The sequence below is a fragment of the Narcine bancroftii genome, chromosome 2 (assembly GCF_036971445.1).
Source record: "Narcine bancroftii isolate sNarBan1 chromosome 2, sNarBan1.hap1, whole genome shotgun sequence".
NCBI lineage: Eukaryota > Metazoa > Chordata > Chondrichthyes > Torpediniformes > Narcinidae > Narcine > Narcine bancroftii.
Window position 1 is genome coordinate 70,164,103 of NC_091470.1, and position 23,727 is coordinate 70,187,829.

At 37.8% G+C, this 23,727-nt stretch overlaps 2 protein-coding genes across 3 annotated transcripts in view; both read right to left on the reverse strand.

Annotated features, from left to right (window-relative positions):
• rtraf (RNA transcription, translation and transport factor) overlaps positions 1 to 8,857 on the reverse strand; it is a 32,213-nt gene extending 23,356 nt beyond the window's left edge. The window contains exons 1-2 of the mRNA XM_069917038.1: positions 8,663 to 8,857; positions 6,365 to 6,489 (exon numbers count right to left, since the gene is read on the reverse strand). Coding sequence (XP_069773139.1) covers positions 6,365 to 6,489; positions 8,663 to 8,723 — 186 coding nt within the window. The 5' untranslated portion in view covers positions 8,724 to 8,857. The remainder of the gene's footprint in view (positions 1 to 6,364; positions 6,490 to 8,662) is intronic.
• A 12,135-nt stretch (positions 8,858 to 20,992) lies between these two features.
• The window catches only part of LOC138753709 (guanine nucleotide-binding protein G(I)/G(S)/G(O) subunit gamma-2), a 68,807-nt gene continuing 66,072 nt past the window's right edge, over positions 20,993 to 23,727 (reverse strand). For both annotated transcript variants that reach the window (XM_069917040.1, XM_069917039.1), the window contains one exon: positions 20,993 to 22,903. In XM_069917040.1, coding sequence (XP_069773141.1) covers positions 22,775 to 22,903 — 129 coding nt within the window. In that variant the 3' untranslated portion in view covers positions 20,993 to 22,774. The remainder of the gene's footprint in view (positions 22,904 to 23,727) is intronic.

Consider the following 23,727-nt stretch of genomic DNA (forward strand, 5'->3'; position numbering starts at 1 on the left):
TCCACAAGTGTTGGGACAAGACAAGTTTCCTGAAGGTTTAATACTGGAACGGGCTCATAGAGCTTTGAGAAGGAGACCTTTTTCAGGACAGAATCCAAGACCTGTTCTGGTTCGCTGTTTAAATTACTGTGATAGAGAGACTATTTTACGTATGGCTATCAGAAATGCACAGCAAAATAGATCTCCTTTGATGGTTCAGAGTAATCGTGTTTTCTTCTATCCGGATTTGAGTCAGGAAATTATGTTTCAACGACGTGAATTTAATTCTGTGAAAGAATTGCTGTGGAAAAAAAGATACAAGGCAACATTTAGGTACCCTGCGGTACTGAAGATTTTTCAGGATGGATTATCAACCAAAGTTCTTTGACAATCCTAAAGAAGCTATGGATTTTGCTCAGTCTTTGCCAATTACGCAATTCCAGGAACGACACAGTCCTCCACGGTCTCCAAAGAGGGCAGAGCTGCAAGATGGGAATCAGATTTCTAGAAGAAATGGAAGAAACGGTGGTCGCAATGGCAAAGTTGATTAAAAAATAAAAATTAAAAATTAAAAAAAAAAAATTTTTTGTTGAGAAGATTTCAAATAGTGATGTGAGTTGGGAGAGGGAACTGGGTGGGCACTAATTCCCATAAGTCATCAGCTGCGTGTGAGTTATCTCACACCCAATATTTTGGGGGAGTTACCGCATTAGGCGGTTTAAATAGGAGGAGGTAATTGTGACCTCCAACCTGTTTTTTTTTCTTTCTAATTTTTGGGTTAGGGAGTGAAGCCTTTTTTTTTTATTATCTTTTTTTAAATAATTAATTTTTTTTATATAATTTTTTTTGTGTCTCTGGTTGTAATTTCAAAGGGGAATTAAGGGTTTTTTTTCTTCTTTTCTTTTTTTCCCTTTTTTTAGGGAGTATCTTTTTTTCGTCCTTTTTTTCTCTCTTTTTTTCCTTTTTTTGTTTGTTTTTTGCTGTTGTGTTTTATTGAGTGTAAGAAATGTCTAAATTGAAGTTTGCTTCTCTTAATGTTCAGGGTTTAAATAATCATATTAAGCGTAAGAAGGTACTTGCTTATTTAAAAAAGTTAAAAGTTGATGTTGCTTTTTTACAGGAAACTCATTTAACAGATAAGGAACACTTGAAACTCAAACGTGAATGGGTTGGGCAAGTTTTTTATTCTTCGTTTAATTCTAAGGCAAAAGGTGTGGCAATTTTGGTACATAAGAATCAACCATTCCAGTTACAGAACGAAATGAAAAATGGTGGAAGATTATTAAAATTAAATTGTACAATCTTTAATGAGGCATGGACTTTGCTTGATGTTTATGCTCCTAATGTTGAAGATACAGTTTTTGTTGTGGATATGTCTTTATTACTTGTATAATCAAACTCTAATGTGATGATTGGGGGAGATTTGAATGTGGTATTGGAGCCTTTATTGGATAAGTACCCAAGAGTAATTAAGAAGTCTAAGATGCCAATTCAAGTGACTAATATGATGGCAGATTTGAATTTAATTGATATTTGGCGAAGAGTTAATCCTATAGAGAAAGATTTTTCTTTTTATTCCTCGCGACATAATTCTTTTTCTAGAATTGATTTTTTTTTAATATCAGCACATTTGCAGAATAGGGTTACATCTGTGGAGTATAAGGCTAGATTGGTTTCGGATCATTCATTATTATTATTAGAACATTCGAGTTCACAAGATGTTCAGAAAGCTTCAAGATGGAAATTTAATACTATGTTATTGCAAAAACCAGAATTTATTAGTTTTTTTAAAACAGCAAATTGAAAGTTTTATTGGTATTAACTGTAATTCTGTTTCTAGTCATTTTGTTTTATGGGATGCAATGAAAGCTTTTTTGCGAGGCCAAATTATCAGTTATGCCTCTAAAGTAAAGAAGGAGAGAATTAAAGAGATTGAAGACTTATAGAAAAAGATAACTGCTACTGAAAAAGAATTTCAAAAACATTCTACCGAAATGCAAAAGAATCAGTTAACTAATTTAAAATTTAAATATAATGAATTACAAACATATCGGTTTGAATGTTTAATGAATCAAACTAAGCATAAGTTTTATGAATGGGGTGAGAAAGCTCAAAGTTTTGTCATGGCAATTAAAAAAGGAACAATTATCTAGGATTGTACCAGCGATTAGAAAGAAATCAGGTATTTATTTTAATCAAAAGGAGATTAATGAGGAATTTAGTAATTTCTATAAACAATTGTATACTTCAGAATGTAAAGATGTAACTGGAGACGCAATAGATTCTTTCTTGAAAAATATTAATTTGCCACAATTGAATGAAGAAGATAGACAAGAGTTAGATAAACCTTTTACAGACGATGAAATAGAAATGGCAATAAGAGATATGCCGAATGGAAAGGCACCTGGTGAAGATGGGTTTTCTATAGAGTTTTATAAAGTTTTTTATGCTGATGTATCTTCTATTTATAAGGATGTATTACAACAAACTTATAATACTTTTCAATTACCTGAGTCTTGTTCTAACGCAATAATTACGGTTATACCAAAAAAAGATAAAGACCCTTTACAGGTTTCTTCTTATAGACCAATATCGTTGTTAAATGTGATTATAAAATTGTAGCTAAAATTATGGCTAATAGATTAGCTCAATATCTGCCTAAAATTATACATGGTGATCAAACAGGATTTATAAAAAATAGGTATGCATCAGATAATATTTTACGGTTAATAACCTTGATAAATAAATCTAAATTTCAGTTGAATTATCCAATAGTGGTTTCATTGGATGCAGAAAAGGCTTTTGATAGAGTGGAATGGAAGTTTCTGTTCAAAGTACTTGAGAAATTTAGTTTTGGTTCTTCATTTATTGGATTGATAAAGACTTTGTATAATAGCCCGAAGGTTAGAATTGCTGTTAATGGCCAAATTTCAGAATCTTTTAGTTTGACAAGATCTACTAGACAAGGATGTCCGTTGTCACCTGCTTTATTTGCTATAGTTATTGAACCTTTAGCACAATTAATACGTCAAACTGAAAATGTTAAAGGTATGAGAGTTCTGAATGAGGAATACAAGATTAATTTATTTGCTGATGATGTTTTATTATATTTGGTGGATCCGGATATTTCTTTACCTGCAATTCAAGAATGTTTAGAAATTTATGGCTATAAATCATCTGGTTATAAAGTAAATTGGGCTAAAAGTGACATTTTGCCAATTTGTAAAGATGATTATTCAGTGTATAAAAATATTACAAATTTGAAGTGGACTACACAAATTAAATATTTAAGAATTAATGTCAATACGAAATTTCAAGAATTATACTCAATTAATTATCTTCCTTTAATAAAAAGGATTAAATTAGATTTGATTAGGTGGAGGGATCTACCTTTGGGTTTACTAGGGAGGATTAATACCATAAAAATGAATATTTTTCCTAGAATACAATATCTGTTTCAATCAATTCCTTCTTTTTTTAAAAAAGTTTTTTTAAGGACTTATATAAAGCGATTAGAGAATTCTTATGGAAGGGAAAATTTCCGAGAGTAGCAATGAGAAAATTGATGTGGGATTTTCAATTTGGAGGTTTAAGATTACCGAATGTTCAGCATTATTACGAAGCAGCTCAATTTAAATTTCTTAGTGCATTAATGAATATGGACGACCCACCTAGTTGGATAAAGATAGAAATGGCAGTTATTTTAGAAAAACTTCCTCATGAGTTTTTGTTTCGATGGAATAAAAATTTACGACGAACTTACGATGTGCCAATATTGAAACATTTATTGAATTTATGGACAAGTAAACTTAAAAAATTGGGACTTAAAAATATATATTCTGGAAGATTGCCATTATATAATAATCAACTTGTTCCTTTTACGGTCTCTAATGCCACTTTGAAACAATGGGAAAAGAAGGGAATAAAAAATTTATCTGATTGTTTTTCTGAAGGTTGTTTTTGTTCCTTTGACGAATTACAAAGGAAATATGGTATTAGTGGAAATTCTATATTTGTATATTATCAATTAAGATCTTTTGAAAAACAGTTATGTGGTCGACATATGATTTTATTACCTGAATCTAGTTTTGAAGAATATGTACTTTCAATACCAAAAAAGGGATATATATCTGATTTGTATTGTATTTTACAAGAAATTGATAGTAAAAAAGACTGGGATAAAGATAAGTTGAAATGGGAAAAAGATTTAGGACATAAAATAGCTGAAGAAGCTTGGATGGAAATTGTCAGAATAGTATTCAGAAATTAATTAACGCTAGACTAGCGATGATTAATTATAATTTTATTAATCAGTTATATTTAACGCCGGAGAAATTAAAAAAATTTGGTCTTAGTAAGTTGGATTCTTGTTTTCAATGTGATCAGACGACCAATACTTTTTTGCATACTGTTTGGCTTTGTGATCGATTGCAACAGTTTTGGAAAGGTATTCAATCTATTTTTAACAGTTTATATAATTTCCATCTTGTATTAGATCCCGATATATTTTTATTAGGGAACATGCAATCATTAATTGATTTAGGTTTAGAGGATTATCAGATTTCCTTTATCTATTTAGCTTTAGTCGTGGCTAAGAAATGTATAGCACTTACTTGGAAAGATAAAAATATATTAACTTTAGATAAGTGGTATTTGGAGATGAAATTTTGTTTGACCATGGAAAGGATATCTTTTTCAATTCAGGATAGGATGTCTTTTTATAAGTTAAAGTGGACTCCGTTTGCTAATTATATGCATTTGATTTAAATATGTTTAAGCGTGATATTTTAGTATTGATAAATTTTTTTTGTTGTTAGAATTTTTTTTAGGTTAAGTTTTATCTCTTTTTGTAAGTGGGTGTTTTTTTTTCCATATATAATATTGTTAATTTTATTAACTCTTCACTCTTTGTTTGGGGGGGAGGGCTGGACTAATTTTAAGTTAGATTACTAATATTGTGTTACAATTAACGGGGGGGGGGGGGTTATTTTGTGTAGTTTTCTGATGTAATATTGTAATCATACCATTTTAATTTTTTAATTTTTCTTTAAATGTAATTCTCCATTGTATTCATGTTATAAAATTTTAAATAAAGTCTTAAAAAAAAACTGTGTGGCCAGGCACAATTCCAATGTCATCTACAAATTTGCTGATGACACCACAGTTGACAGCAGAATCACAAACTGCAGCGAGGAAGTGTACAAGAGGGAGATAGATCAGCTCGTTGAATGATGTGCTCATCGTCAGCAAAACCAAGGAGATGAATGTGGACTTCAGGAGGAAGTCAAGGGAATATGACCCAGTCCTTATCGAGGGCTCAGTAGTGGAGAGAGTCAATAACTTCAAATTCCTGGGTATTAATATCTCCGAGGATCTCTCCTGAAGCCTCCACATTGATGCAATCGTAAAGAAAGCTCACCAGCAGCTCTATTTTGTGAGGTGTCTGAGGAGGTTCGGTATGCCACCAAAGACTCTCAAACTTCTACAGGTGTACAGTGGAGAGCATTCTGGCTGGTTGCATCACTGTCTGGTATGGAGGCGCCAACTCTCAGGACAAGAATAAATTCCAGAAGGTTGTTAACTCGGTCTGCAATATCACAGGCACCAGACTTCACTCCATAGAGGACATCTACATGAGGCAGTGTCTTAAAAAAGCCACCTCTCTCTTCAAAGACCCCCATCACCCAGGCCATGGCCTCTTCCCCGCTGCCATCAGATACAATGAACCAAAGACACTGCCTTACTTTTTATGCTCTATTGTTATTATTTTATTTTTTACAATAATGTCATAAGATGGTTATAATATGTATGTCTGCAAAACTTTTCAGAGTTGTTGCTTTTCAGACAAGAGAAGCACCCAAGGGAAATCTTGTGATACAAGAGGTTGAATTAAGAAAGGAAATGTAATTTAGCACAGAACTTTAAATTTAATATGCAACCCCATCTCCAATTGCTTTCATCACCTTTATGTCAGAAACAATATTGCAGACTGTCCAGGTGGCTCCCACTTGTGGAGACCCAGAATCAATCTAGATCTCTGAAGCTGTCTACAAAAGGTCTGACTTCCTCTGTGACTTCACGAGTTTTTGCCAAAAACATGGGGATTGCTAGGCCAGTTGGTTATTGTAAACTGCAGGGTGCTGGTAGAAAAACCAGGATGGAGTTCAAGGACATACAACAGAGAATGGGTTACATCAATGAATGAGATCATATCAAAATTATTCTAAATAGTGCAGTGAATATCGAACAATGGGGAAATTACAGAGATGCATTTGAAAACAGATGAGCTCTTAATAGTCCATTAATAAACACATTATTCACGTCAAACTAAAACATGCACATTTAAAGTAAAACACCAAAGCTCCTTATCTAAAATAATGCTCACCTTTTCAAAGTGTGTTGACCATTCATTACTGTTCACATTTCTAAGGTTATCTCTCTCTTCAATTTTATAATGCCTTATCTTCTGATCTTCAAGCCACAATATTAAATTCCTAAATCCCACCTCATCTAAAATATAAAATGTGACATCTTTAGACGCATTTAAGAAAAATTTAGGAAGGTAAATTGCAGGCTCGAAGTCAATTAAATATGGTAAAAATTGTATCACTGCAATATCCGCTGTATGGCTCTTTTTATTTTTCTCCAGATTTCAATCACATAGTAAATTAGTATTTAGATTCATTTGGAATTGTAAAATGGATAACATTCAAATTAAGAAATTACACATTTGAAACCTTACACAAAGCTATTAATAATCTTGATCAACAACCCAATACATTAACTCTAATTTCATCGAGAGACAGGGAGCTGACCTATTTTAACCTTTTGGCAGATGCAAATATTTTACTTATCCATTAGCCACCTCCCACAAGGAAAGTTTATGCCATTCACTCAAAGGAATATATTTAGATTTCAGGCTCAAATTTACTCAAACTGCAGCAGAATGAATTCTTTGGAAATTTATTTTGTCATCTTCATAGTTTAAGAATAAGTAACACTTCTATCACAAAGCCTTAAAACCAGATCTTAACTAGTTCTGTAAACCAAAGGACTGAAACAAAAACAGATTATTCAGCAAGCGGAGCAGAACATGTGGAAAAAATTAACATTGTGGGTCCAAGATCTTTTGTCACAATTGGGAAAGGTTTTCGAAAAGTTTTTTTTTACTACAAAATTAATAAAGGAATAATTTATCAAATCTGTTATTAAATGATTTTATTCCTCAACATTTTTAAGGTTTGCTATTCTGAAGGTACATTTTTTGTTATTGAAGAAATTAATTGGAGAAGGTCACGAGTTAAACCCTGCTCTGGGAATTGAACAAATGGCTCAAAATAACCAATTATCTCATTAATTGGTTCTATTTTCCAATTGCAATTAGTTTTCATTTCAATGCAAGTAATATTTAAGGAAATTGAGTGTTTATGATTGCATTTTGTCATCGTGCAAGGGTAAAGTGTTATGTAAATGACAAATTTTGAACTGATGTCAGGATGATAGCAGTTAATTTTGTGCTAAAATTATCATGGCAAAGCATGGGGTTATATAAAGGAAAGCAATTATTTTATGGGAAAGCTAAGGGGAGCAGCTGTTCCTATTCTTTCCTCTGTAGTACATACTAACTAAATTATCTGGAGATAATGACAGGTCTAAAAAGTACAACAATCTTGCCAATTATTCAGCTATCATTATTTTTCTGCATATTAAAACAAACTTTAAAACAGCCATTTAAAAAAACCAAGATTTGTTGCCCTGAATTTTATCTTCAGGCTTTTCACTCAATCTCACAATCTACCTCCCTTGCAAGTAAATCTGATAAAAATACATTATTTCTTATTGTAGAATGCAAGTCAAATTATACTAACTTCAAAAATAGTTTAAAAAATTCTTGGCAAATGTTATTAGGAAGAAAAAAAAAATCCAAATTTTCATCTTTATAAGCAGACCACATTAGCCTCAACCACTTCTTTGACGTTAATGTAGGTTATGATATAATTAGTTAATAAGGCAGAAACTGGTTTAATTCGTGTTAATGCCATAACGATGCAATTTAATGTCCTTCCTCTCATCCTCTCATTTTAAGGCCCATTTCACACCTGAATTTTCAATGAAGTATCTAATGTCAAACAAGATTTATCACCTCTTCAAATTTCGTGTATATTGCATTTTATACATATCTGCAAAATATTGCCACAAGAGATTCTAATGCAAGTTCACTTCAAAGTTCAATGAATGGAAAAGGAGCTGAAATTTTTCACTATTTATCCAAAGCTGGTGAACATAAATTTGCTTTGGAGAGAATACCTACTATTCTACTCTCCCCAGCTTTTCTATTAAGTTTGTGTTTTCATAAATAATATCTCTTGTGGGAAAAATCCAAACTGCATTCTCTCATGAAGTGGGATTCAAATTAAACAGTTGTGAAAAAAGAACCTATAAATCACAACCAAAATCAGGCTTCGCCGTCATTTCATTTTACTGCCTCTTAAGGACAATGATTAAAATAAATAAAAATGCAGCTCTATTTTAAACTGCTCTTTAGCGATTTATCTAACTGGTGGACAACAGTTAACAAGGCCGGGCCCCATCCCCGTGCATGGAGACCTCATCGCTGAGGCCTGGGAGCGTGTGAAACCGGGGCCTACCAACTACGGCATTCCAAACAGCCCCCGACCCGTACCTTTACAGTCAAAAGCGCCGCTGTTATGATACTCTAATGCCGCCAACTTCCTCCGAAACATTGCTAACTCCTGCCAACTGTGCCGTCCCTCACAATGAGCTAGACGGTCAGTTTGTAGAATCTGCCCGGTCGCGCGTTCCCTTTGGGGAGACGTCACCGCGCATCGCCCATGAAGCTGACATCACCGCGTGGCCCATGAAGCTGCGTCGCCCATGGAGCTGGCGTCACCGCGTCGCCCATGGAGCTGGCGTCACCGCGTGGCCCATGGAGCGTCACCGCGTGGCCAATGGAGCGTCACCGCGTCGCCCATGGAGCTGGCGTCACCGCGTCGCCCATGAAGCTGACGTCACCTCGTCGCCCATGGAGCTGGCGTCACCGCGTGGCCCATGAAACTGACGTCACCGCACGTTGGCCATGGAATGACGTCAAGCACCCTGCCCATCGATCCCGCTGAAGGCTCCACTCCGAAAGGTGGACCTGCTGAGCCTTGGGTTTGGGTTTGGCCTTGAACCACGTCTTTTACTTCCACAACAAAGTTGCTTGGCTGAGGCTGGTTGGGAAGTCTCTGCGTTCGACCGTACTGCTTGGTCATGTTGTTTTAATTTTGAAAAGATTGTTCTTGTAAAATTTGTAAACGGATAACGTGTTATAATTCTCAGCGTGAGGCACAGCTTGGTGTTTCCATGAGAAATTTATGTGGCTTGATGTCCATCCTGGAGGTGTTTAACATGGGTTCCAACCTCAGCCTGTGTCGTGCACTATTAGGAACCATTAGGCTGAGGGAACGATAGGCTTTAACGTACAGAAGAACTTTGCTGGCCCAGATCCAGGTCTAGGAATGGAGGGAAGGGTGAGGTGGCTCCACTTTTAGGACCCAGGACCACAGGGGAGGAGTCATAGGGTATGAGTCACCGTTGGGCGGGCCAGCTCCATCTATACAACAGTCAACAATAACTGTATACAATGGAGGAAACATCACCACAACCTGGAATATATTTGCCAGAGAGTACATAAAGATTCACTAGAATGGTTCTTGGATATTGGGCTTGCCATATCCATAGATCTGTATTCTGTAAATGAGAAATAAACATGAAATTCACAGCATTGGACTGGGTGAATCCATGGAGAATGTTTATCTCAGCTTGCAGTAAAACACAGAATTCTGCAGAAACCGTGGTTAAAGTAAAAACACAAAATGCTGGAGAAGTTCAGCAGGTCTGTCCTTGTGGCCCAATCAATGACCACTCGCAGACATGAAGCACGTAGTCAAAGGCTTTATTGATCAGAAGACCCAGACTTGCCTCTACATACTGTTGGCTCACATCCAAGGCAGGTATGAGGAAGGAGACTAGGACTCTCAGCCTTTATTAGGGGATCTTATGGGGAGGCGTGTTATGTCTCTGTGTTACTTGGGAGGCTTCTTAAATAACATAGAGATGCAAGATTCAAATAACAAAAGAGGTTTTACTTACTGATGCCTTCCACCATCTCAGCAAACTGTTCACACACATACATAAATACACCCCACAGTGGTGCACTCAGTTATAACAGTGAGAAGGGTGTATTCTTACCTGGTTACAAAATAGTTCACATTATCCTGATTATATAACAAGGGGCTACAGGTATGGAAGGCAGGCCAGCCTGCCCAGCCCAGTGAGGACATGCCCACCTTATTTTGAATGTCTGGCAAGGTGATGCGGGGCAATGTCCATCGGCACAGGTCTTGTAGTCCATGCAGTTCAAAGGTTCAGCCGTTCCAGCAGTTTTACTCGGTGCTGAGATCTCCAAAGTATTGCTGGCTGTATCGTTGGTTCCAATGGAACAGTGGCTTATTTGACCAACTGGGTGTGGGAGGGCTGAACAGTGTCTGTGTCTACTGCATCCGTAGGGGTGGGGAATTTGTTTGTAACAGTGGGAGGGGGAACACTCCAATGGGGGGAACACTCAGGGGGCCATATTGAAGGTGGGATCACTACTTCACCTGTCAGGGTGATCCCTGGGGCTGACTGGTCACTGCCTGGGAGTATTGGATGCATCTCCCATGTTGGGGCCCTCGCTCATGCCAGGTCTCGGATGGACACTATTGTTCCATCTGTCCGGGTACCTTACTAGCGTATATTGGGGGTTCACATACAGGAGGTGCACTTCCTCGAACAGTGGGTCTGCCTTGTGCATTCTAACATGCTTCTGGGGTCATCAGCCAGACTAACAGTATGGTTCCCGACGCCGACCTCCTAGGGAAGGAGAACAATTTTTTATGTGGCGTTGCGTTAGTTTCCATGCAAAGTAGGGACCTGGTGGGATGCAGCGCTTCTGGAAGGAACTCTTGCCACTGGGATACAGGCATCCCTTTCAACTTAAGGGCCAAAAGGACTGCCTTCCAGATTGTCCCATTCTCTCTCTGCATCTGCCCATTCCCGTGGGGGTTGTAGCTGGTGATTCTGCTCCTATGCCCCTGGAAAGGAAGTATTACCGCAACTCCTCACTCATGAAGGCAGGTCCCTGATCGCTATGAACCTAACTGGGGTATCCAAACAGAGTGCATTAATGACCGTGGATGTGGTCATGTCAGGGCAGGGTATGGCGAACGGGAAACATGAGTTCTCGTCCACGATGCTCAGGAAGTAGATGTTCTGATTCGTAGACGGGAGGGGCCCCTTGAAGTCCATGCTAAGACACTCGAAGGGACGAGTGCCCTTGATGAGTTGGGCTCTCTCTGGTCTATAAATTTGCGGCTTGTATTCCGCACAAACCAGGCAATTGCGAGTTAGCTCCGTGACTTCCTCCATTGAGTAGGGGAGGTTACAGGCCCTCACAAAATGGTAGAGCCTTGAAACCCTGGGGTGGCAGAGGCTATTGTGGGCATTTAGACCATGAATGCACCCTGGTGCAGGTTCCCATGGACAGGGCATTGTGGCTCATTGAGCTAGCCCGGCCAGTACAAGATCTCATAATTGTAGGTGGACAGCTCAATTCTCCACCTCATGATCTTGTCATTTTTGATTTTGCCCAATTTATTATGAAACATAAAAAGCGACAGCTCTCTGGTCTGTCAGCAGGGTGAGTGGTCCGCCGGCCAAGTCGTGCCTCCAATGGCGCACAGCCTCTATTAAAGTTTGTGCCTCCTTCTCGATGGCAGAGTGCCTACATTCAGGGCCTTAGAGGGTGCAGGAAAAAAATACCACTGGCATGCCTGCTTGGTTCAGTATGGCAGCCAGAGAGAAGTTGGAGGCATCACTTTCCACTTGGAATGGGACGGATTTATCAATGACGTGCATTCCCGTCTTGGCAATCTCGTCCCTGATGCCCTTGAAAGCCTTATGGGCCACTGACGATGGGTGAAAGGAAGTGGTTTTCACTACGGGTTGGGCCTTGTCTGCATAGTTGGCCCCTCTAGTCCATACTGATTTAAGTGATTTCCTCTAGTCCCACTTACCTGCACCCTGCCCATAACCCTCCAATCCCCTCACATCCATGCACCTATCCAACCTCTTCTTAAATGACAAAATTGATCTTGCTGCAACCACCTCTTCTGGAAGGTCATTCCACTTAGCCACCACTGTCTGAGTGAAGAAGCTCCCTCTCATGTTACTTCTAAACTTTTGACCCCTAACCCTTAACTCATGACCCCTCGTTCAAATCTCACCTTTCCTCAAGGGGAAGAGCTTAATTCACATCTCTATATATCCCCCTCATAATTTTAAATACCTCTGTCAAATCTCCTCTCAACCTTCTATGCTCCAATGAATAAAGACCCAGTCTACTCAAATCTTTCTTTGTATTCTAGATACTGCAATCCAAGTAACATTTTCATAAATATTCTCTGCACTCTATAGATATCCTATCTATAATTTGAGGACCAAAACTGCACACAGTATTCCAAATTTGGCCTCACCAATGCTTTGAATAGTCTCACATCACTTTTGAACTCCTACATTCTATACTTTGATTGGCCAGCATATCAAAAGCCTTCTTTACTACTCTATCCACATGAGATTCCACTTTCAAAGAACAATGAACTGTTATTCCAAGATCTCTCTGTTCCTCTGCATTCCTCAATGCCCTCCCCTTCACTGCATGTGTCCTGTTTTGATTATTCTTCTAAAAATGAAGCACTTCACATTTATCAGTATTAAACTCCATCTGCCATCTTTCAGCCCACTCTTCTAAGTAGTCCAAATTCTTCTGCAGTCTCTGAAAACTATCTTCACTATCCAAAACTCCCCCTATTTTTGTATTGTCTGCCTATTTACTAATCAAATTTACCACTCCATTATCCAAATCATTACTGTAAATGACAAACAACAATGTACCCAACACCGATCCCTGAGGCACACCGCTCGTCACCGGCCTCCATCCTGACAGTTATCCACCATGACTCTTTGGCATCTACCTTCTAGCCACCACTGAACCCATCTGACTATCTTAACATTAATATCTAGCACCTGAATCTTCCTTACCAACCTTCCATGTGGAACCTTATTGAAGGTCTTACTGAAATCCATATAGTCTACGTCTACTGCCCTATCCTCATCAACCTTCCTAGTTACCTCCTCAAAAAATTCAACAAGATTTGTCAAACATGACCTTCCCCACACAAACAAATGTTGGGTGACCCTGATCAGTCCCTGCCTCTCTAGATACTTCTGGGTAGACGTCAGAAATAAGTCAATCCTTGTATACGAATCATGTACCCTTGAGTCTCTTTCTAAGGGGTTGAGCCACCTCCATATATCAATTATATTTATATCCTTCATAAATGAGTGTTTTTTCAGCTTTCACCCTTGTCATTATTCTTGTTGATTTGTCCATATTGGATCTAAACAAAAATTGAAATCTCCTCCAATCAATATATTTGGGGCATAAATATTCATAAACATCCATGATTTTACAATGCGTCATTACAAACCTTCCAGCTTGATCTGTTAAGGTCTCTTCTATTATTATTGGTATATTTTTATTAATTAAATCACTACACCTCTTGCTTTCGATCCAAATGAAGACTATATTACTTTCTCCACCCATCCTTTTTTAATTTTGCATGTTCCAATTTGGTGAGATGTGTTTCTTGTAAAAAGACTATATCTGCCTTTAATTTTTTTAGGTATGTCAAGATTTGTTTAATTCCATTAAAATTAAAATTAATTAATTTTAATGTTTTATCTATATTCTTCTTTAAAGAAATATTTTTAAACAGTAAAATCTCTTTGATTCTTTAAATAGTAAAGTGATCCTTTCCCTTTAAGAAACACACACAGTCCCCTGCCCCAATAGAGACCTGAAAGACCACAAAAAAAGCCTGCAAAATCTCTCAAGGAAGAAGAACCCCTCCCTTTAGGACCATTTAAAAAAAAAATTCCTTTCCAAGTGCCATTCTCCCCCTTAGACCAGAGTTTCTACCTTGCTACCACTTTTCCCAGATTTTTTTACTCTTTCTGAGTTCCCCATAAGGATTTCTATACACCTTGAAACAATAAATACAATGATCAACCTCAGGCAAGCCATTATTCTACATAAGGTAATCATATGGTGCTTCCAGAATTATCATCCATTCTCAGTAGCTTAAAAGTCTCACCAGAAATGGCTTTGATCTCTGATCACTGGCTCTTCTGGATCAGAGTATTCGGTGAGCTCTCTCCATATGTAGTTCTCCCAACACTTGTGGGATCAATTTTTCAAAATAGTTCACCAGGTCTTTTCCCTCGATTCCTTCCTTCAGTCCAATAATTTGGGCATTATTTCGCTGACGAAAGTTCTCCATATGGTCAATTTTGTCCAGCAGTCCTTGTTTATCTGACTCTCATTCTTAGGCTTTTTTTCCCCAAAGCCTCAAATTTTTTTATGTGTTTTCATCAGTTCAATGTCTGCTTGACCCATTCTCTCCATCATATCTTCAATGATCTTTTATTTCAGTCACTTTCTCCATCATGTCTCTCATCATCGTTTCAACACTTATGAATCGGTTACTCAAATTCTCCATTTTTTCCTGGATAATGCTTGACTCAACTCCCCAGTTTTACCTGGTTCTGTCGGTTCCGTCGACATTTTTTCATCACTTCCTTTTGTTCTTTCACCTGATATTCCCGGTTGAATCGGTGCTTCTTCAGTCTTTGTTCTCACTGCCTTGGCTTCTTCAAACTAGCTTTATCCATTTTTGATGAAGAAAATCTTAATTTTCAAGTTTTGACTATCTATTTAGTACTCTTCACCGGGAGCTCAACCAAACCACATCAGTTTGAGTCCTTTGCATGGCCATGCCCCCTCATGGATTCATTCTTGTCCTGCAAGACTAGTAAGTGCTAGGCAGAGCCATGGGCATCATTCACTGAGGTGATAATATTCCAGCAGCTGCTGATATTGTATCTGGGAATAACCCTCAGAGCACGTGTTTTGATAAACTTTATATAAGGTGACTGCATGTCTTTCCGGGCTTTTTTGACAGTTGCACAGTCTAAACGTGGAAGAAGATGGCCTCATCCCTTTTGTCTTGAGAGCAAAGAGCAGTGTTGTGAGACGCCTGCTGTGCAAGTAAACTATGACAGGGAAGGATATTCTGACCACAAGCCATGCAAAGTATTAATGTTGATTTTAAAGATCTGGTAGTGAGGCATTCTGACACCACAGTTGGCATAGCGGGTTAGCGCAACGCCTTTTCAGTGCCAGCGATAAGGAACAGGGTTAGTATCCCGAGCTGTCTGTAAGGAGTTTGTACGTTCTCCCCATGTCTGCGTAGGCTTTCCCTGGGGGCTCGGTTTTATCCCACCATTCAAAACTTACTTGGAGTTGTATGTTAATTGGGTGTAAATTGGGTGGCATGGACTCTTGGGCCAAAATTGTCTGTTACCGTGTTGTATGTTTAAATTTAAATTTTATCAGAGCTCAGCTGGAAAGATATTATCTCATCTAACAGCCAAAACCTGCCCACTGTACAGTCACAATGGGAAAATATACATTTTGATTCACAATGCCTGATATCTTTGGTATTAAGCAGTGATAAAGGCAGGTTTTTCATTTCAACTGAACTATGGTTAATTTAACAAAACATTATTAATATTTACCATTTCATGCTTCTGATCCTATCCTCCTCAGAACCCAAGCCATTCAAACTATGAGGTTGAGGCCAGTGGTGTATAAGAAATGATTGTGGTTTCAGTAATCTCTAATCTCTCAACAAGTTAATAGAACTTTTTTTTGGGGGGGAGGTGAATTTTAGGGTCTTGAAATAAAAGGAGTAGAAGACGGGATAAAATGCAACATCTCTACCCTGCCCTAACAATCATTAAAGTCAAAGGGCAATTAATGTCATTTGATCAATTAAAAACCAAATATGGTGCAACTAATAATACTATCTTCTACTATTTTCAATTAAGATCTTCTTTAAGGGATTAAAATGATTACCTTATCACGGTGCAGTGAAGTAGAGCCTCTGGTTCGAAAGGGGACTAGAAAGAAATTTATTTCAAAAGCATATTTCCTACTTCAATGGGTTCCCCGAAACAGGGGTTACATAAATCTAAAGGTGGGAGACAAATTTGGGTAAACTGATTGATGAAAAAACTGGTCTGTCTTATGTCGGGACAGCATGACCAATACTATTAATGTAAGGTATAGACTGGCACAAAAGAATTTTTTGCACCAATTCTAACTCACGCCACAAAAATTACACAAATTAAAATCAGAAATATCAGATCAATGTTTTAGATGTGAAGAAGAAACAGGAACCTTTTTGCATTCAACCTGGTCATATTCCAAACTGAGGCCTTTCTGGGAAGATTTGAGAAATCTTCTGGAACAAATCACTAAGATTTAATTTATACAGATACCGAAATTGTTTATATTGTGAAATATATTAGATGTAAGACCTAAAGTGAGGCTGTCGGAACACCCATTAGAAATTGAAAAGATCGCGTTGGTGGTGACCAGGACGTGTATAGCATTTACCTGGAAATCTGATTCCCATCTAGATACGACCTGTTAGAAAACAGAAATATATGCTTGTATTCCCCTGGAGAAAATTACTTATAACCTTAGGAAAAAATGCAATGTTTTTTCTAAAAATTTGGAATCCCTATCTTCAACACATAGGTGTAGATTCTTAATGATGCCCCCCCCCCCCCCCCCCATGCCCTTGGCCCCCTTTATCCAGGAACCACCTGGAATTCCAGGTAAGTCAGGATATTTGTCACTTGGCAGAAGATTGATGAATCCAATGAAACCTTTTTCTTTTTTCATCTTTTTCTTTTCTCTCTTCAATTTGATTGACTATTTCCTTTTTTTCCCCCTGGATGGATGGGGCTTGTTCTTCTTTTGCTTTTCTTACTCAAAATCAACATCAAATGATAAGAGTATGTTTCTCATGTAATTGATGAATTTCATGTTTTCCTATTGATTGGAAAATGTAAATAAAATAATAATAAAAAATCATTAATGTTTATGCCTCAAGTTCATTATCCTGGTGGACACTATTATCAATTGATTCTTCAATGCTGAAGTTACTCATTTTTAGCTATTTAAAGGTGTTATCTTGTGAGTTTAATGGTCAGATGCTGTAATAGATTTCCTTTGTCCACTTTCACTTGTTTGCTATAAGGACACAAATTAAAATCAGAAATATCAGATCAATGTTTTAGATGTGAAGAAGAAACAGGAACCTTTTTGCATTCAACCTGGTCATATTCCAAACTGAGGCCTTTCTGGGAAGATTTGAGAAATCTTCTGGAACAAATCACTAAGATTTAATTTATACAGATACCGAAATTGTTTATATTGTGAAATATATTAGATGTAAGACCTAAAGTGAGGCTGTCGGAACACCCATTAAGAAACACTATAAGAAAGAAAAAAAAAAGAAGAGAGAAAATACGTGGTTACAGAAGATGGTTTGCCTTCTGAGCCAGTGCTGCTGTCAGAGTTGTCTGTTTTTCAGAGGATCACACTATGGTTCCACTCATCACAACTCTTCCTACATTAAACCATAAACATCACTTAGAATAATTCCTGGCATCCACAATCTGTCCCTCATTGTTGGAATACAATGTTGTCAACCCTACCTCCAAGTCACACGCTCTCTTGTTCTGGTATTACCACTTCTTTGTTGCCATTGGGTCAAAATCCTGGAACCTCCTTCCCAACAGTACTGTGGGAATACTTCCACTGGAATTTCTGGGATTCCAAGAGGTGGACCAGCATCACATTCAAGGGTACTAATTGCTAGGAAGTAAATGCTGGCTTTGCCTCAGAATCAAATTTCAGGCAAGAAACAGGGAGATTATGACTTACTTATCTTTATCATCATGTTATTGTATGAGAGATACTTATTGTTCAGGGCACCAGAACCTGTTCTTCAGAATAGTGCAGGTGTGGTTTGGCACCTCAATTGAAAAAAATGAACATCCTTCATATTACATTAGCCTTCTACCTCACTTTCACATTAAATTCTCTTGGGAGGTCTTTGCTCTCACTTCTGATCATATTTATTGTCAGAGACATTCATGATATCACATACAACCCTGAGATTCTTTTTCCTGTGGGTGAGGGAGAATTACTACTTATTGGTAGTGCAAAAAAAACTACTCGATGCTCACATGTAAACAAATAAAGAATTGTAAACAAAAGGCCCTTGCATAAAGCAAAAAAATTTGAACATAAAGGCAGAAACTCTCTGCCCTCATGTCAGAAAATTTATCTTCATGAATACTCCCCGATCGGTTCCAAAGTGCCAACTTCAATCCCTCTCCATGGAAGTGTCAGAAGCGGAGTGCAGTGCAGCAACTCCTCTCCAAGCCTATTTACTTATCGATCCATCCAGCCAACACCCAATGATGTCCCCACACCTTTACTTACCTGGTCAGGATGTGGAGGCCCAATTTGCTCATGAATGTACTACTGCTGCAACCAGCTGGCTAGGGGTGGGCTGATAACGTTGCAGTGATGTCATCAGCCCGATACGCAGAAGCGGGATTCTTAAAATGCCTACAGCGAGCACGGCAGGGAAGCATTTCTACATGGGCACTAAGACTGGCTGAAAGCATTGCAATCAACTTTCCTATCTGCTCTGGAGTCGCCACTCTAGGGCTCTTTTCCATGCTCGGGGTGTATGAATGAAGTCAACTCGGCGGGCAGTGCTACAGCACCGGAGGACATCATGAGGCGCCGCTCTTCATGAAAGCAGTGCAAGAGCAGCCTTTTAGGGTTGCTCCACGAAAGGGTAAGTTTGAAATTTTCTCAGTGAATTTAGCAGGCCTCGAGGTAGAGGCTCAACATGAAACCACCTAAAGAGACTCAGAGTTGAGACTGCAGCCAATTAAGTCATGGGCAACAGGAATTTCTTCTCAAAAGATATTCAACTTTTGTCCAACCCACAAATGACTATTCTTTCTCTTCCACTAATGCTGCTCAACTCGCTGAGTTTCTCTGGCAGATTGCATTTAACTTTGTATTCCAGCATCTATGTTCTCCTGTGTGGCTCCAAGCTTTTTCCTCTCAGATGTTAACAAATATTTTAAATGTTCAGATTTCTACCATAATATCATTTCCTGCCAATGGATTATGATAAGCATGTCTGACTTCCGGTCTTGTAATCTTTACAGGTGCTCCCCTACTTACGATAGTGCGATTTTGATTTAATGCATTTGCATCTTTGGATAAGGAAATTTCTTTTCTAATGTGCTATCAACGTTGTTGCTGTAGGTTTTCTGCATTAACTCTGCAGAAACAGGCAGCATGTTTTTGAAAGAGTATAAAAACCTCAGCTGCCACTTTGCAGCAACTCCTCTCCAAGCCTATTTACTTATCGATCCATCCAGCCAACACCCAATGATGTCCCCACACCTTTACTTACCTGGTCAGGATGTGGAGGCCCAATTTGCTCATCCTGGACTCATGTCACATGACCTGAGTACTGCAAATGTTTCCAGCAGCAAATTTTTTTTAATTTAAAATTTTTAACATTTAAAAATTTAGATAGACAACATTTTGGCTCATGAGTTTGTACCATCCAATTTCTACAGATGTGAGGTGGAAAGTGTGCTGACCAGCCACATCACGGGAACACCAATATCCCTGAGCGTAAAGCCCTCCAAAGGTAGTGGATACAGTCCAGGATATCCATAGTCAAAATCCTTTCCACCATTGAGCACATCTAAAGGGAACGCTGCCGTCAGAGGGCAGCAACAATCATCAAAGACCCACACCACTCAGCACTTGCTCTGTTCTCACTGATGCCATCAGGAAAGAGGTTTAAGTGCCACAAGACTCACACCACCTGGTTCAGGAAAAGCTGTTACCCTCCACCATCAGAATCCTCAACGACAGTCAATCAGAGAGTCCTGTAAGGACTTTTACTTGAGCACTTTATTGATCTTCTTTGCTATCTCTATTGCACATTTGTTTACATGTTAACAGTTCTTTTAGTTGTTTATACTGTGTAGTTTACTTTTTGCACTAGCAATCAGTGGTAATTCTGTTGTGCCCACAAGAAAAAGGAATCTCAGATTTGTATGATGTATGTACTATGACAATAAATCTGAAATCTGTGCCTCAAGGCAAGGGAGCCTCAAACCTGAAGATTTTGCCAGCTGTCAAAGTTGTGAGGGAATTTTAATTGATTCGTCCGCGAAGCCAAGCCAAAGAAGAATGTTATATTTTTAAAAACCTATCTTACTTTGCTCCCCACACATTGAAATCAATGGTGCCATGAATCCTATGCAAGGCCTAAACTGCCACAAGGTCTGAGTGACATTTCCAAGTTCAGTGACTGGACACAATAACTGATGGAGACCATTTGGTATTTAGGTTTGGGTCTTTAAGAGCATAGAAATATCTGGCTTTCCATCATTGAAAAGGTTACATGATGATTCAGAACAACTAGTTTTTGCCAGTCAGATCTGATACATACATTTTTGTGGCTAAGTGAGAGGGATCAAAAATTGTAGTAATTTTTGTTTCTCCTGTGCATCTCTCACATAGATCTTTCTGCATGCTGCTGCTTTATATTGGGTCACTTTTGACCATGTCTGAAACATGCTGGCTGCTTTTCATTTTGCTTGTCTATTATGCAGCCATCGTCAATGCAGAGTGTCATTGCGTCCTTACGAGACTCCTTACCCAGCAATATCAAAATTGATTGATAAATGTCATCATGTAATCGTCTTGGACAGGCTGTTGGACTTAAAAATCTGCAGATTAGAAACAAAAAAACTACCAAGTACATGAACCATAGTGATATAAATTTTCCAAGAACAGCACTTTGTTTAATATTCAATCATTAATGATTCAGCATATTTATTAAATGAAGAATATTATGCATAATTATGGAGTTTAAGATGCATGTAACTGAAATGTTTTGACATTTTTATTTAAAACTGATATATTGTTCACATGGCATGAAGATGTGCACTACATCATGCTTTGTTCAAGTTTTCTTATACAAAGCTGACAAAGGTATTCAACCAGAAATACAATACATATTTTTACATTATACTCTAAGAGAATTCACACATCCTTTTTCTCTTGCTGTCACACTTAGCATTCCTGTTGTTCCACACAGGCGTTAAAACTCACTGCTGCCATGAACACAAATTTACAGAAAAAACTCAACAAGCCAAAGTCATACATGTCATTCTTCCTCATTTTGTAATGTTTTCAGTGTAACTGGTCTGGCAATGTATTGTCATTTGATGGTAATCTCTACTTTTCTGTACTAATCTGGGTTTATTACTATTGATAAACCACTCCTTGTATTGAATTGGAAATGTAGCAGAGAGCTGGTTTAGCATTCTAGTGGCAGATGTTGGTACATGCAGATCTAAGAAAATTTGCAATTGAGTAAAAATACATACCTGAAAATATTAAAAAAAGATTTTTTAAAAGGCGGTGTAATAGTCCGAGGTAAAATCATTCGATCATTCACAAAATTGAGATCCATTTGCTCATCTGCATATTACACTGTTCAAAAACCATTTCTGCATTTTAATTTGGGCAAGAAACAAAATATACCAAAAGACCACATCAAGGAATGAAATAATTTGGCTATTAAAATTGTTTAATTCAACCAATTACCAGTAATTGCAATTATCCATGTGGGGTTTTGTTTTCCTTTACTTGGTATATAAAGCTACTTTTTGACAATTGGTTTCATTTTTCCAAATATTGGCATGTATGTCTACATACTATTTTATTGTTTGCATGCAATTTTAACTTTGTATTTTACAATATCTAAGTTGGTAAAAATCTTTACAAATGATTCAATGACAAATATTTCTTATAGTGTTCACAAGCATTAGTGAGAAAATAGGGCCATCAAGAAATTGGCTGTACTTCATTAGTGGTTGATGTCAACGTTTTGTCTTCTGCATATCGATATCACTTCACCGGTTCAGTTAAACTAGTTTAATTAAAGGGCAAAAGGCTGAAATAGTTTCATGCAATTCATATGTTGCTACCACAAATATTAGGATCACAAAACACAGCAGATGATTTACTGATACTGTCAGAAATTTGAAGCTACTATACACACGTTAGAAGAGAATTAAGAAGATTCTAAGAAAATGCAAAGCTGCCAGCTTTTGTGTCTTGTAAGGACATTCCATTTGCTAAAATCTTATTAGTAATATTTCTCTTCCTTGAAAATTCAGCTGCCAAAGCAGTCGATCATATTGTTGCACTACTCTAATGCAAAAAGCACATAACAAAATGTTAAAGTACACCACCACAGATCTTGTTTTAGTTTTACCTATCCATTTAACTTAAATAAAAATTATATTGAAGAACAACAATTATCATTCCAATAAAATTATACATCTTCCTCAGTATTTACCTTTTTTTTGAACAACTGTCATACTTGAGACATTAAACTATCAATCATAATTTATGATCCTTGCAGAAGCAAAAAAGATATCTCTACACTGCTTCATTCTAAATGGTTTTAGAATCTCTATTTTCTCACGATAGTTCTTCTGCTTCCATTACCAAAAAGGTGACAAGATTCTTTAAACATGCACATCCCTGTAGCTTCCAGGCCTTGTTAAAAATTCTGCAGACAATTAAATGTCCACATTGGTAAAACTCAACATCACTGTTCAGAGTGGCCTGATTTTCAGGCTGAGCAGTTCTTTACAGGATGGCACAAAAGAACTTCTTCTCTCTGAAGGGGTTTTCTGATGCAGGTACTGGTGTCAGTAGAGGGTCCTCTTTAGCATGAGCTTCGCAGTAAGCCATTAAATCCGCTGCTGCTTTGGATACCTGGAAAATTTAGAGCAAATATCGGTTTTCTCTTTTGTATTTAGGTCGTGTGTAATTGGAGGTCACTGATTTCCTAAATTGATAACCAGGGCCAGCCATCAATTTTCCATCAAAGCCATCTCTTTATCAAACGATAGTCATGCAAAACATCTGGTCGCATTGTCACATATGCCATGAGTTACAAGGTAAATGGCATTCCAGACCAACGCTCACAACCCAGTCTGACAACTAAATGTGGCAATGAAGGAGAGCTACACTTTCAGAGAAATCTCTGATACATTTTAACTCCAGTTCTGTCACCCTTTCAAAGATGCTAACCTGGAAGATAAGCTGATGTAGTGTCTCATCTCACAGATGTATCCCAAGTTGCTAAGTATTTACAGAATTTTCTGTTCTTTTTATCGAAGATAAGCAAGCTGTGCTAGCCAAAGTTTATTCCTCAACCTACACCATTTTCAGAATCAGAATTTCATTGCCCTGAACATGTCACAGAATTTGTTGTTTTGTGGCAGCATTACGGGTGCAAATATTGCTACAAATTAAATTAGTGCAAAAGAAGAGGAAATGCTTGTAGTTAATAGTCCATTCAGAAATCTGATGGCAGAGGGGAAAAAGCTGTTTTTGTACCCTTGGGTGTTTGTCTTCAGGCTCCTGTTGCTCCTTCCTGATGGTAGCAGTGTGAAAAGAGCATGGCCAGGGTGCTGAGGGTTGTCGAGGGTAGAGGCTGCTTTCTTAAAGACTTCCTGAATAGTCTCTTAATGCAGACGTCATCATACAGATTACATATGTCAATCTACCTGTTTTTAGTTGCAATTCCAAAGTAT